Source organism: Jaculus jaculus, chromosome 2 (assembly GCF_020740685.1).
Source record: "Jaculus jaculus isolate mJacJac1 chromosome 2, mJacJac1.mat.Y.cur, whole genome shotgun sequence".
Taxonomy (NCBI): domain Eukaryota; kingdom Metazoa; phylum Chordata; class Mammalia; order Rodentia; family Dipodidae; genus Jaculus; species Jaculus jaculus.
In genome coordinates this window covers 168,509,225-168,523,253 of record NC_059103.1, presented here as the reverse complement: position 1 = coordinate 168,523,253, position 14,029 = coordinate 168,509,225, and the positions used below count along the sequence as shown (strand labels likewise).

The 14,029-nt window shown below is 44.3% G+C and overlaps 1 protein-coding gene across 1 annotated transcript in view; it reads right to left on the bottom strand.

The window, feature by feature from the left end:
* Laptm4b (lysosomal protein transmembrane 4 beta) overlaps positions 1 to 14,029 on the bottom strand; it is a 66,407-nt gene that overhangs the window by 32,185 nt on the left and 20,193 nt on the right. The window contains exon 2 of the mRNA XM_045143359.1: positions 6,210 to 6,321. Within this exon, the coding sequence (XP_044999294.1) occupies positions 6,210 to 6,321 (112 nt within the window). The remainder of the gene's footprint in view (positions 1 to 6,209; positions 6,322 to 14,029) is intronic.

The window sequence follows — 14,029 nt, the reverse complement described above, 5'->3', positions numbered from 1 at the left end:
TGTTTCTTCACTCAGTGAAATGAGTGGACTCCATGCCCTGTGACAGTCTGAACTGTCACCTTGGCTGGGTTGACAAGTGCCTGGAAGACTAGTGAAGCACACAGCTGGAGCACCTCTGGGGGTGTCTGCAGAGATTAACTGGAGGGGAGAAGTCCCTGGAGTGTGGGACGCTTCATCCCATCTGCCTGGGGTCCAGATGGAATAAAAGGGGAAAGGCCCAAGGCCTACTAGAGCAGTCACAGTCACTTTGTATCTGTCTGTCTGTCTGTCTCTCCTTCCCCGCCTTTCTGATGTGATCTGTTCTACTCCACCATGTTTACCCTGCAGTGATGAACTGAGCCCTCTGCAACTTTAAGCAACAGAAAACCCTTCCCTCCTTTATTTCTCAGATACTCCTCACAGCAGGAAGTAGACATATCTTATCTTGAAGAAGAAAAGGATGACTAAAAGAAGACAAGTAACCTGCCCAAGGTTGTTGAGCTTGTGCAACAGATTGAGATAGCCTGCAGGACCTGGGCTGGCCATCGTTTCCAGCATGCTACCTAGTTGTGAAGGCGGTGGCTCAAAGTGCTGGAGACGCATGTAAAAGTAGCTAAACATTAGTACTCACTGTCATCCACAGAGCTCATTAGTTTGCAGCAATTTCTTTAACTTGAAACCAGACAGAAGCTTACTTTTTCCTGTTTAGTGGTCTCCAAATTCTAGATAATTATATTATACATATATATCACACAATTAAACTTACAATTCTGTATGCTTTGTGAGAAAAAAATTTTATAGAAGCCAGGCCATTAAAAGATATTTGATGGGCTGGAGAGATGGCTTAGTGGTTAAGCGCTTGCCTGTGAAGCCTAAGGACCTCAGTTCAAGGCTCAATTCCTCAGGACCCATGTAAGCCAAAAAGTGCAGCAAAGTATTTTGAGTTTTCTCACAAAGCAAAATACAAACCCCTCAAGACCCACAGGGGAAAACATAAACCTAGGCTGAAGTGCCTGCTTACAGGACCCAAATTCGTTAGTTGAAAGCTTGGGGGAGGACAAGCAATAAGATACTAAATATATTTCCCCAAAACAGAAAGTTTAATATAGTCCGTGTGAGTTGAAGTTCTGGGGAGATGGCTGAGCGGACACAAGCACTTCCTGTGCAAGCCTGCCGCTCTCAGCCTGGGTCCCAGAGCCCGCAGGGAGGACACAGCAGTGAGCCCACGACTGAGGCAGACACAGAAGAACCTGAAGCTCATGGTCTGGCTTGCATACGCAATAGTGACCAAGAGATTCTGCCTCACAGCAGAAGGTGAGGACCGACTCTTGAACTTGTCCTCCGACCTCCATGCACACCGGAGCATGTGTGAGCCCACACCCACAGACATATGCATATCCACGTGCCGTACACACACAGCTTCTTTAACAAAGAAATACAAAGTTCACTCAGGATTGCTAATAACTTTATGCTTAAATTCAACAAAATTTTAAAAAATTTATTTGTGTAAGCCGGGCGTGGTGGCGCATGCCATTAATCCCAGCACTCGGGAGGCAAAGGTAGGAGGATGGCTATGAGTTTGAGGCCACCCTGAAAATAAAGAGTTCCAGGTCACCCTGGGCTGGAGTGAGACCCTGCCTTGAAAAACCAAAAAAAAAAAAGAAAAAAAAATTGTGCATATTTGTGCGTGTGTGTGTACACGCACCAGGGTCTCTTGCTGCTACAAACAAATGGCAGAAGCTTGAGCCACTTTTTTTTTTTTTTTTGGCACCCAAGTCCAATGAGTTTTATTGGCGTTAACTTGCTGGAGCTGAAAGTCTCCCTCCCCACCAGCAGTTGGTCTATTCTCTGGGAGCAGAGGGGCCTCCTGCCCCTCATGAGCCCTCCCCTCTTCCACCAAGAAATGCTATTAGGCCTGACCTTGTGAGGGTCTCATGTGGCTGATCATAATTGCTCTGATTTCAAGACAGCGATGGTGTGACATGTCTGGAGGTCAAAGTTCCACAAAGATAGACCTTTCTTTATGAATAAAATTTATTCACGGGCTGGGAAGATGGGCTCAGCACTTGAAACGTACTTGCTTATAAAGCCTGATGGGTTGGGTTTGAATCCCTAGTACTCATGTACAAGCCAGATGCAGGCTGGAGAGATGGCTTAGCGGTCAAGGTGAAGCCTAAGGACCCATGTTTGACTCCCCAGATCCGACATAAGCCAGATGCACAAGGTGATGCATTTCGAGGTCACACATGCTCATAAGGTGGCACATGCATCTGGGTTGAGCCACTTTTTGCATCCACATTCAACTTTGGAGAGGGTTTTGTTTGCTTGTCTGTGTGCGGGTGCATGCGGAGGCCAGAGGTCAAGGTTGGGCATCTCCCTCTATCAACTGCACCTTACTCATTGAGATGGGGCTCTCACTTGAAGCCAGAGCTCACTGGTTTAGCTAGTCTAGTTAGCCAGCCTGTCCCATCTCTGCTTCCCGAATGCCGGGATGACAGACGCTTGTCCACGTGTCCAGCACTGCACGGGCGCTGGGGAGCCAAGCTCAGGTCCTCATGCTTGCAGCAGCACAGGCTTCACAGGATGAGCCGTCTCCCAGTCCCTTAGCAGTTTTTAAATAGCATCCTCGTAGGCAAAGGAAGGGAACAGGTGACGCGCATGATGAGCCTAGCTAAGCACAGCACCCCAGCAGGCAGCTGATGGCCACGGGTGCTCCCATGTGCTTCCCAAACCACTTTGGCTCAGGCGGCTCTCTGCCCCAGAAGGCAAATCTGTGTTGGCTAGCAACTGGGCTGCCTTGGGCTGAGCTCAGCCAGATGGAGGGCATACATAACAGTTAATTTTCATAACACAAAAATGTACAACTTATAAAATGTATTATATGGGGGGGAGGGAGGGAATTAACATGGGATTTTTTTATAATCATGGAAAATGCTAATAAAAATTTTAAAAAAATGTATTATAACAGGAATGTTAAGACTGCTACATTAAATTGTGAATAGAATTTTCTTTTCTTTTTGGGTTTTTTATTGTTGTTGTTGTTGTTGTTGTTTTTTCAAGGTAGGGTCTCACTCTGGCTCAGGCTGACCTGGAATTAACTATGTAGTCTTAGGGTAGCCTCGAACTCATGGCGATCCTCCTACCTCTGCCTCTCAAGTGCTGGGATTAAAGGCGTGTACCAGGGCCTGGAGAGATGGCTTAGTGGTTAAGCACTTGCCTATGAAGCCTAAGGACCCCGGTTCAAGGCTCGATTCCCCAGACTCGTGTAAACCAGAGGCATAAGGTAGTACATACATCTGGAGTTTGTTTGCAGAGGCTGGAGACCCTGGCACCCTCATTCTCTCTCTCTCACACCCCTCTCTCTCTGCCTCTTTCTCTCTCGGTCACTCTCAGATAAATAAATAAAAATAAATAAAGGCATGCACCACCACACCCAGCCCTGAATTTTCTTTATCTCAATGGATTTTCCTACATACTCCATTTTGATCACCTCCTACCAAAACATTTTTAAAAAGGATCACATGAGAAACAGAAATTCCTGCTTCTTCTAGACAAAAATTTCAGCTAGCTGCCACACTCAAAAAGACAGCAACACAAAATAACTAAATTAGCTTGCATAATTTTCAATCATAATTTGAAGCAACTGATGAACCAATCTCAAGGACTATTTTATTCTAATCATATCTGAGTTAACTACTTGGTCATACTTAGTAGCTATTTGCCCAAGATGGCCTTGAGCTCACTGTGTTAACCCATACAGGCTGTGATCTTGCAATCCTCCTCCCTCAGACTCTGAGTACCTGGAATTACAGGCCAGAGACAGCAGGCCCAGCTAACCTACAAGTTTATTAAAAGAAAAAAACTGGGCGTGGCGGCATACATCTTTAATCCCAGCACTAGGGAGCGGTAGGAGGATCACCATGAGTTCAAGGCCACCCTGAAGACTACATAGTGAGTTGTTCTAGGTCAGCCTGGGCTAAGGTGGAACCCTACCTCAAAAAACCAAAGGGGAAGCCAGGCGTGGTGGCACATGCCTTTAATCCCAGCCCTTGGTAGGCAGAGGTAGGAGGATCGCAGAGTTCAAGGCCACCCTGAGACTACAGAGAGAGTTCCAGGTCAGTCTAAGCTAGAGTGAGACCCTATCTAGAAAAACAAAAAAAACAATACAAACAAAAAAAAAAGGGGGGGGGGGAGATAAGAACATATAAAAAGGACACATAAAGAGCAAAGAAATCCAACTCAGGATCAATTCCCCAGGGCCCACATAATGCATAGAGGCCCTGGTGCACCCAATTCATTCACTGATTTTCTCTTTCTCTGCTTGCAAATAAATATTATCTTAAAAAGCATTCACTTGAACTTTTCAAATACATGAAACATGAGAGAAACCTCAAGTGCACTAGAATATCTAAGGTATTAGGAAACAATTATCACTCTAAAGTCTAAGTACCAACAAGCCTTTGAAATCAGCTAAATTAAGCCTCTCCTGCCAGATAGCGTTTGCCCAGCTGAATCTCTGGCAAGTGGAACAAGGGATGGGATTCATCACTCAATACGGACAGAACCAGGAGCATCATTTAAAACTTCTTCCCAAGGCTGGAGACAGCTCAGTTGTTAGAGCTTGCCTCACATGCGTGAGGCCCTGGGTTTGATCCCCAGAACTGGGGGAAAAATCCACTTCTAACTTCAAATTACCTTAAAAAACGGTGATAGAAAATTTATTTTAAAATGATTCAATTCCCCAGGACCCACATAAGCCAGAAGCACAAGATAGCACATGCATCTGGAATTCATTTGCGGCGGCTAGAGGCCTTGGTGCCCATGTGCCCCCACCTCATAAGTAAATAAAAATTTTAAAAAAAAATGACAACCAAACATTTTGTATATTTTATAGTCTTGAAACCCAGAGTAAGGGGGGATACTAGGGCTAGAGAGATGGTTTAGGTATTTGAAGGTATTTGCCTTCAAAGCCTAAGGACCCAGGTTCAATACCCTAGCACCCACGTAAAGCCAGATGCACAAGGTGGCATATGCATCTGGAGTTTGTTTGTAGTGACTAAAGACTCTGCTGTGCCCATTCCCTCTGTCTGCTCCCCATCCTCAGATAAGTAAATAATTTTTAAAAAACATAAGCTGAACTAAACGCATTCCTCCTATAAGGTGCTTCTGACTGGGTGTTCTGTGCCATCAACGAGAAGGTTAACTGCTATGCTTTGTCTCATCCTGAGGATAAAAATCCACAATCCCTACTTAGTCTTTCATTTGTGGACTACATAGTGAGTTCAAGACCAGCCTGGACTATAAGACCCTGCTTCATAAAAACAAAATTAAAAATAAGCCAGGCCACCCATCTTTCATGGCTACACAGACTCAGTGGGATCTACTCCTCTACAGATCATCTGCCTAGACCTACACACTTTGTTTTAACATTGTAAGTCTAAGGTACCCTGATATTGCAAATGCACACTGTATGCCTAATTCACTCTTTCAAGACAACTTGGGGTCAATATCATCTAAAGACACACACACACACACACACACACACACACGCGCGCGCACGCACACACAAACGCACACGCACACACATACACACCTACAGCAAGCAAAGTAATTTATTTATTCAAAATTACAACATGATCACCATGTGACCTTTTACCTAATCATTTCAGAGTTCTTTCTGGTAAGTGTTGAAAGTGGAAAGTATTAATTCTTAATGTCATCAGTACACAGCTGGTATTTTGTAACCATAGAATATCTTTATGTGAATGCTTTTCTAAGTACAATTTTCCCATGTAATCAAAGCCATGCATATAAGATCTGTCTGTTTTGTAGTTCACAAATGAATAGTGAAACTATATTCAAAAGTTCATGTAACATTTTCTCTGTCAAAAATATACAAGCAGCAAAACAGGAAGGAAGAAAGGAAGGAAGGGAGGGAGGGAGAGAGGGAGGGAGGGAGAGAGGGAGGGAGGGAGGGAAAAAAGAATGAAATTATGTTACATGGGATAGGACAGGGATCTTAACTAGACTCTTACACTTAGAACAGAGGCAGAACATGGGTATAAATATTTGTTGATTTGATTTGTAATGATGAAAGGAAAAAAAAGTTAAAATAGCTGCTCAAATGGGCCCTGGAATCAATGTTTGTAATATAGGAGGAAAATAATCAGAGTCCCTGACCTGCAAAAAAAATTCCAAAATACCAAACGATTGTGATCTGATATACTTACTGGCATCATCCATGAACTCAGAGTCCCCTCTGAGCTCAGAACTTGAAAAAGGATACTGGTTTGGATCAGCCAGAGTGCTCAGTAAGATCAACAGGAACACAGCATTGATGATCTATAGTAGGGGGAGAAAAAAAAAAACAAAAACAAAGAACAATAAGGAACCCTAGGACACAAGGTCGAAGAGATCACACATGTGGCTTAACTTCTGCATCTGCTTCTCCCCGACATGGCTTCTCCCCACCTCTACCTTAGCCCTGGGCTGTGTGCCCTGGACGGGGAGTAACTGGTACATCACAGGATTGATGTCAGGGGTGGGAAAAAGCATAAATTCCCCCGTTCAGCCACGCACACGTGGATGAACTGAGAGTAAACAAACGAAGTTTCCTCGGGTTCATACATCCATGAGTACCTTGAGACCACCCAGATAAGTTTCAGGGAATGAATGCAAAGCAGTTAGGTGCCAGAGCCAGGGTCCTTACTTCTGCAGAGGCACAAGTGACTATATCTACCACAGGCCCCTACCTCAGCTTCTGCTAAGTACAGTGCCCTCAGCTACTTCCTTAATGTCTCCCACTTCTGATCCTCCTGTGTTCTCTACCTTAAAAAATAAGTATCAGGGGGCTGGAGAGATGGTTAGCGCAAAGTCTAAGGACCCAGGTTTGACTCCCCAGTAGTCAGGTAAGCCAGTTGCACAAGGTGGCACATGCATCTGGAGTTTGTTTAAAGTGGCCCCATTCTCTCCTCTCTCTCTTAAATATATAAAATACTTAGAATAAAAAAATTGAAAAAAAAATTAGTCCTTATATTTAAAAAAGCATCACAGGGCTGCAGAGCTGGCACAGAAGACAAGACACCTGCCTGAAAAGCCTAAGGACCCAGGTTTGATTCCTCAGTACCCAGGTAAAGCTGAATGCACAAAGTGACACATGCGTCTGGAGTTCATGTAGTGGCTAGAGGCCTGGCGTGCCTGTTGTCTCTCTTCTCTATCGCTCTATGCTTGCAAATACATAAGTATTAAAAAAATAAGTATCACCACTAGTAATTAAAGATGGATGACAGCCAGACCTCGTTAAATACTGTGTAGATTCTCTCAAACTCTGCAATAAGTTAGTAAGGCAGGTGCTAAGTGATCCTCATTGTACAGATAACTAAGGCCCACAGGTTAAGAACACTGACCAAGATCAGAAAGTTAACTGGAGAACAGATTTGACTCCAGTAACTTCAATTCCCAGGCCTCACCTCTTCAAGCCTTTTGCTCATGCATGTAACTTCATTATCTCTGGAATCACTGTCTTCATCCTCCACATCCAACCAACTGTAAAATCCTGACCATTTGACCCCGGCATTTCTATGTCCTTTATTCTTCCCATCTGTCCTTCGTGAACAATAAATACTTGGGCGCCAAAGCAAGCATTCTAGACTCTAGGTGAGGCCCAGGCTGAGGCTGGGCTTTTTTCTTTTTCCCCAAATTCTGAAACATACAACTGGCTTACTCTTCTCAAAGCACAGAGGAAAGATGAATAACCCCCCACAAACGGAAAATGCCCTTTATTAACAACCCTTACAAGAGAGGTTCACATAGTTAGGTTAGTTGGTAATGGTGGTGGTTTGATTCAGGTGTCCCCCATAAACTTAGGTGTTCTGAGGGCTAGGTTCCCAGCTGATGGAGATTTGGGAATTAATGCCTCCTGGAGGAGTGTTGTGGTGGCGGGTTTATGGGCTTTATAGCCAGTTTCCCGATGACAGTGTTTGGCACACCCTCCTGTTGCTGTGTTCCACCTTCTGTTGTCCATGGGGTGATGTCCACCCTCTGCTCATGCCATCATTTTCCCCTGCCATCGTGGAGCTTCCCCTCGAGCCTGTTAAGCCAAAATAAATCTCTTTTTCCCAGAAACTGCTCTTGGTTGGGCGATTTCTACCAGCAAGGCAAACCCGACTGCAACAGTAATCTACTCCAGAATTTATTTTAATAAGGTAATTTCAAGTGGTTCTTTTATGTCTTGGATTGTTGTTCCTTTCTTGACTTCCCAAATTGTCTAATACAGTTTATATTTGAAAAAAATTATAGTAAGAAGTGACTTCCCAGAATCAATCAATCTCTCTCTCTCTCTCTCTCTCTCTCTCTCTCTCTCTCTCTCTCTCTCTCTCACACACACACACACACACACACACACACACACACACACACACACACAGATTTAAACAGATACTGAAGCATAAGGGTTACTTTTTTTCAGGTAGAAAGGGTAGTGAAAATTCAGTCTCTCTCCCCACTTATTATCAGAACTACCATTTCTTGTTCTCTCTAAAAATCTGAGTTACTTCACTACAAAGTCTATTTAGAGTTCTAATCAGAACACATGGGTACAGAATTGCCCCACAAAGCAGAGACATAATTTGATAAACTGTCATGTTTTCTTTGCAATTCACTCCCTCTACCCTCCTTATCTTTGAAACAGGCATGTAGAAAATTATAAAAATACAGGAATGTGTATAAACAAAAATGTGTCTTGGGTTGGTTATGTAGCTAAATTGGTAGAGTAACTGCCCAGCATGCATATGTTTGACCTTAGTACCTCACAGATTAGGTATAGCAGTGTAATCTCAACTCTCAAGAGGGAGAAGCAGGATCAGGAGTTCAAGGCCAGCCTGGGCTACTAAAGTCCCTGTTTTAAAAAGAAAGAACCCCCCGCCCACTGCACAAATTTGTGGTCCATGGCCAAAGGTTGAATGGAGGGGTGGGATAGGAAGGTCTTATGGTTTGGACCTTCAATGTCTCCTGGGTTGCAGGCTTTGTACTCAATGCAGCAATGTCTTCAGAGTGGATGGAGCCTTTGGGAAATGACTAGATCATGAAAGCTCTATCTAGCCTCATCGATGGATTAATCCATTTATGGATTCATACCTTAGTTCATCTTAATGCAAACAATAGGAGGTGAAGCCTAATTAGAGAAAGTAGGTCATTTGAGTTTGCAAGCCCACGAAGGACATTTCTTCCCTGCTCCGAGCTCACACTCGCGCACGCCCTCTCTCTGCTTCCTGAAAGCCTTTCCCACACTCCATCTGCCATGTTCTGCCTCAACCCAGGCAGAACAGTGACCAGACCAACCATGGACTTAAACCTGTACTCTAAGCCAAAATAAACCTTTCCTCTTTCAGGTTGGTTTTTTAGGTGTTCTGGCACAGTGATAGAAAGCTAACCGGCATGGGAGGAGAAGAAGACTAAATGGAAAGAGGAAGTAATGTGAATCTGGTTTGGGAAATAAAGACATACTGAAGAATCCTGTGGCCCTATTAACAGAAATTACTTTTTTTCGGGGGGGGGGGGATGTTGAGGTAGGGTCTCATTCCAGCCCAGGCTAACCTGGAACTCACTTATGTAGTCTCAGGGTGGCCTCGAACTCAGTGATCCTCCTACCTCTGCCTCCCAAGTGCTGGGATTAAAGGTGTGAGCCGCCACACCCTGCTGATCACAGATTGGATTTTACTGTTAAATCTAACAAGAAGCTAATGAAGAATATCACAAGAAGAATGCCATGTGACTAAAGGTCAAGTAAGTGAATTACGTGGAAAACATCTACACCATCCCTAGCATGAAACAGCCACATTAATTAGTTCCCTTGCTTTTCACACTTCAACACACTGAACAGATGAAAGCTTGTACCTGGAATCACCATTTTCCAGAACACCTAAGCCAGTGCTGAGTAGCTGCTTTCCTGCCCCTTTGGCTCTTAATCAACTACTTATTATCCCCTGCAATGTTGCTCACAGCTTGCAGTACATTGTGTGCTCTGCTGAACTCCAGAATTCCCCAGGGTTTCAGAATCTCAGATTAAATAGTGATGATAGTTTGAATATAAAATGTCTCCCACATAAACCGGGTATGGTGGCTCACACCTTTAATCCCAGCACACTGGAGGCAGAGGTAGGAGGATCGCCATGAGTTCGAGGCCACCCTGAGACTCCATAGTGAATTCCAGGTCAGCCTGGGCTCGAGTGAGACCCTACCTTGTAAAAAACAAAAAAACAAAACAAAACAAATGTCTCCCACAGCCTGTGTCTGAATATGTAATCCCCAGTTTGTGTCCCCGTTTGGGAACACTATGGAATCTTTAGGAGACAAAGCCTTGCTGGAGGAAGAATAAGGGCAAGCTTTATAGTCCAGGCCCACTTGTCACACTTTCAGCTTTTCTACTTCCTCCTTGTGACTATGTGACATCAGTTGTCCGCTCCTGCCAGAAAATTCCTCTCAAAGCTGCGCGTGGTGGTGCATCCCTTTAATCTCAGCACTCAGGAGGCAGAGGTAGGAAGATTGCTGTGAGTCTGAGGCCAGCCTGAGACTACATAGTGAATTCCAAGTCAGCTTGTGCTAGAGCGAGACCCTACCTCAAAAAAAAAAAAAAAAAAAAAAAGAGACAGACCAAAAAAAAAAAAAAAAATTCCCCCAAAACTAAGCTGAAATAAACCCTTTTCTTCCATGAGTTACTTCTAGTAGGGTACGTGTTCCAGCAATAAGAAAATAACTAATATATAGCCAGGTGATCAAATAGCACAAGCACCAAACAATGAGTGTTTAGAGAAGCACAACAGAGGTGATGGTATGTGGAAGAGGCTAGAAAGCGGGATACTGAGCCTAAGAGGCACGGGAAAGATTTCCAAGCATGAGCAAGGGCATCCGTGTGCTGCAGACAGTGGCAAGTTCAGTTTGGGTGGGGTGGGGGATGGAAGGAAACTGTTAGGGCTCAAAGAGGAGGTGCAGAAGAGGGCAGGAGGATGGGGAGTCTCCAAAGCCAGGACAGGGATGTGAGGCTCTCTTCTAAACAATTTATTCATACTACGCCTAAAGGTTAATAAGATGGGATACAACATGGACAGAGCTTCCATTTGGTAGCTCAAACTGAGAGGGGTAGTTAAAACAGACAGGAACCCACTCTGGAGACTTCTGCCAGCAGATAAGTTTTATCCACATCATCTCTAATTCTCATGTGCTTTGATCTGTGGTGCCATGTGCGGTGGAGACAAGGTCTGACTGCCAAGGAGACGCTCCAGAGACACAGAACTGACAAGATGAAGGAAAGAGAACAAGACTGAGCCATTATCAGAAATAAGAGGTTGCTGGGAGGGTCTAAGGCTGATTGCAGATACACAGGGCTGCAAGTTCCTGCCTGATGTCAGGGTAACCTTGCTGTTAGCAGCTCCACCTGGCCTCTAGCCCTCTCCTCTTCTTATTCGGCTTTAATATTCACACCATCACTGTTTTCTCTGCCTCCACTTTTAGCAGCTGGTGTATTTCTACTAGCCCCTCTTAGTCTCGGACATGGTCTGCCTCCAACAACAGTTCTGGGTACTGGTTCTGTGTTCCTCTCTCCAGAATGTGTCCTGACTCTCCTGCCAGGCTGTGCCCGACCCCAAAGCCTCAAGTCCTAGGACACTTTCAAGAGCTCAGTCCTGGAGCCCCAGCCCTCCAGATAAAGCAGACGTGGATGGAAGGAGCTCCTCTATCACACAGATGACTCACCCTGTGCCTGTGCACCAAAGGGGGAGGCTTTCTATTAGAAGTCTGCCTTCTTTTTTTCTGTATTACTACATGAAACCTCAACAGTTCCATGGGAATTTAAGGATGAAGTGAATACAAGAGTGATCAAGAGGACACGGGTCTGCACAAAGGGGAGTGTGACTCACCCTCACCACTGAAGCTGTTAGAAGTGGTGGGATGGAAGAGGTCAAGTACAAGTTAAAGCCCAGAGAACACTGGGTAAGAGGAACTTCCCGAAAGAAAGAATGGAAACCACCGGATCATCAGTTCTGACCAAGAATGAAATATCACCACAAATGAGGACCAGGAAAGTGGTGGGCTTGCCAGAGCAGGTTACGTAACGGCTGCAGCTAATTTTGCCGGAAACACTGCGCAGGCTTACTCGTGCTCTCCTGGCTATTGCGCTCTTGGATTTGGGTTCTGTTAGTATGCTGTGTACGAACTGTTCTGTGCTGTCACACTGCTTTTTATTTCCCTTGGTTTTGACAATGATGATTTCCATCGAGAAAAAAAATTCAACTTCTGCCCAGAAAGAGATCAAAGTGCTTTTTTTTTTTTTATCAGCCTTAAATCGTGTCTTGGATCTCAAACACAAACATACAGCCTGAGTCTGACCCCTGTTCTTTTCAAGAACTTTCGTCGAGGAACAATAAAAATATTCAAGTGCTGGAGAGATTTCTCAGTGGTTAAAGGTGCTTGCTTGCAAAGCCTGCCAGCCCAGGGTTAAATTCCCCAGTAACCATGTGAAGCCAAAGTGGTGCATGCATCTGGCGTTCATTTGCAGTGGCAAGAAGGAAGGGCCCATTCTCTTTCTCAAATAAATAAAAGCATTTTTTTTTAACACTTGGGAGCTAGGTATGGTGGTGCCCGCACCTTTAATCCCATCACTCAGGAGGCAGAGATAAGAGGATCACTGTGAGTTCAAGGCCATCCTGAGACTCCATAGTGAATTCCAGGTCAGCCTGGGCTAGAGTGAAATCCTACCTCAAAAAATCCAAAAAAACGAACAAAAATCCCAAACAAACAAATAAAAAAAAAAAAAAAAAACACTTGACTGGAGAGATCGCTTAGTGATTAAGGCATTTGCCTGCAAAGCCAAAGGACCTAGGTCCAACTCCCCAGAACCATGTAAGCCAGCTACACAAGGTTCATGTGCAGTGGCTGGAGGCCCTGACATGGCCATGCTTTCTCTCTCCCTTTCTTTCTCAAATACATAAATAAAAATAAAATATAAAAAAATCAATTCAGATATTTGAGTCCAAAACTGACCACCATTAACATCAATAAATTCAACTTGAATTAAAGTAGTATGAGTAATACTAGTATTAAAACCAGTGCTAGTGAAGCCAAGCACAGGCCTGTACTCCCAACGCTCAGAAGGAGCTACAGAAGTTTCAAGCCAACCTGGTCCACATAGTGAGTTCCATCCAGAACTTTATAGCAAGTTCCTGTCTCAAAAAAGAAAGAAAAAAAAAAAAAAAAGAAGGGGGAGGTAAAGACAATTCTTGAGAGAGATAACATCATTCTATGCCTCAAATTCAAATTACACTGTCAATTTCCCAAGTACAATGAGAAGCTATGACTCTGAGAACAAGGACCAGAAACCACAGATGTTGAAGGTAACAGACATTCCATTTAAAGTGGCTCTGCTTGATAATCAAGGAGGTAAGAAAAAGCCAGAAGAAACCTGACAAAGAACTAGAAAAAAACAAGATTATGGCAGATTTGGAAACAGAAACTTAGGAATGAAGAACAGAGTAACCAAAATCAAAAACTTAATGAGGAACTAACAATCAGAAAAAAATCGCCACTGTTGCAGTCTGGGTCGCATTGCTGGTAGAAATCACCCAACCAAGAGTAGCTTCTGGGAAAAAGAGGTTTATTTTGGCTTACAGGCTTGAGGGGAAGCTTCACGATGGCAGGGGAAAACGATGGCATGAGCAGAGGGTGGACATCACCCGCTGGCAAACATAAGATGGACCACAGCAACAGAAGGTGTGCCAAACACTGGCAAGGGGAAACTGGCTTTAATACCCATAAGCCAGGCCCCACTACTACACTTCCTCCAGGAGGCATTAATTCCCAAATCTCCATCAGCTGGGAACCTAGCATTCAGAACACCTAAGTTTATGGGGGACACCTGAACCAAACCACCACAGCCACATAGTCTCACTCATCTACAGCACCTAACCTGAATCTACCCAAGATACCTTACATACCCAGCAAGCATTTCATGGACTAGACACTAGGAGAGATGGCGAGGGAGGAGAGGGCATTGAAGGGG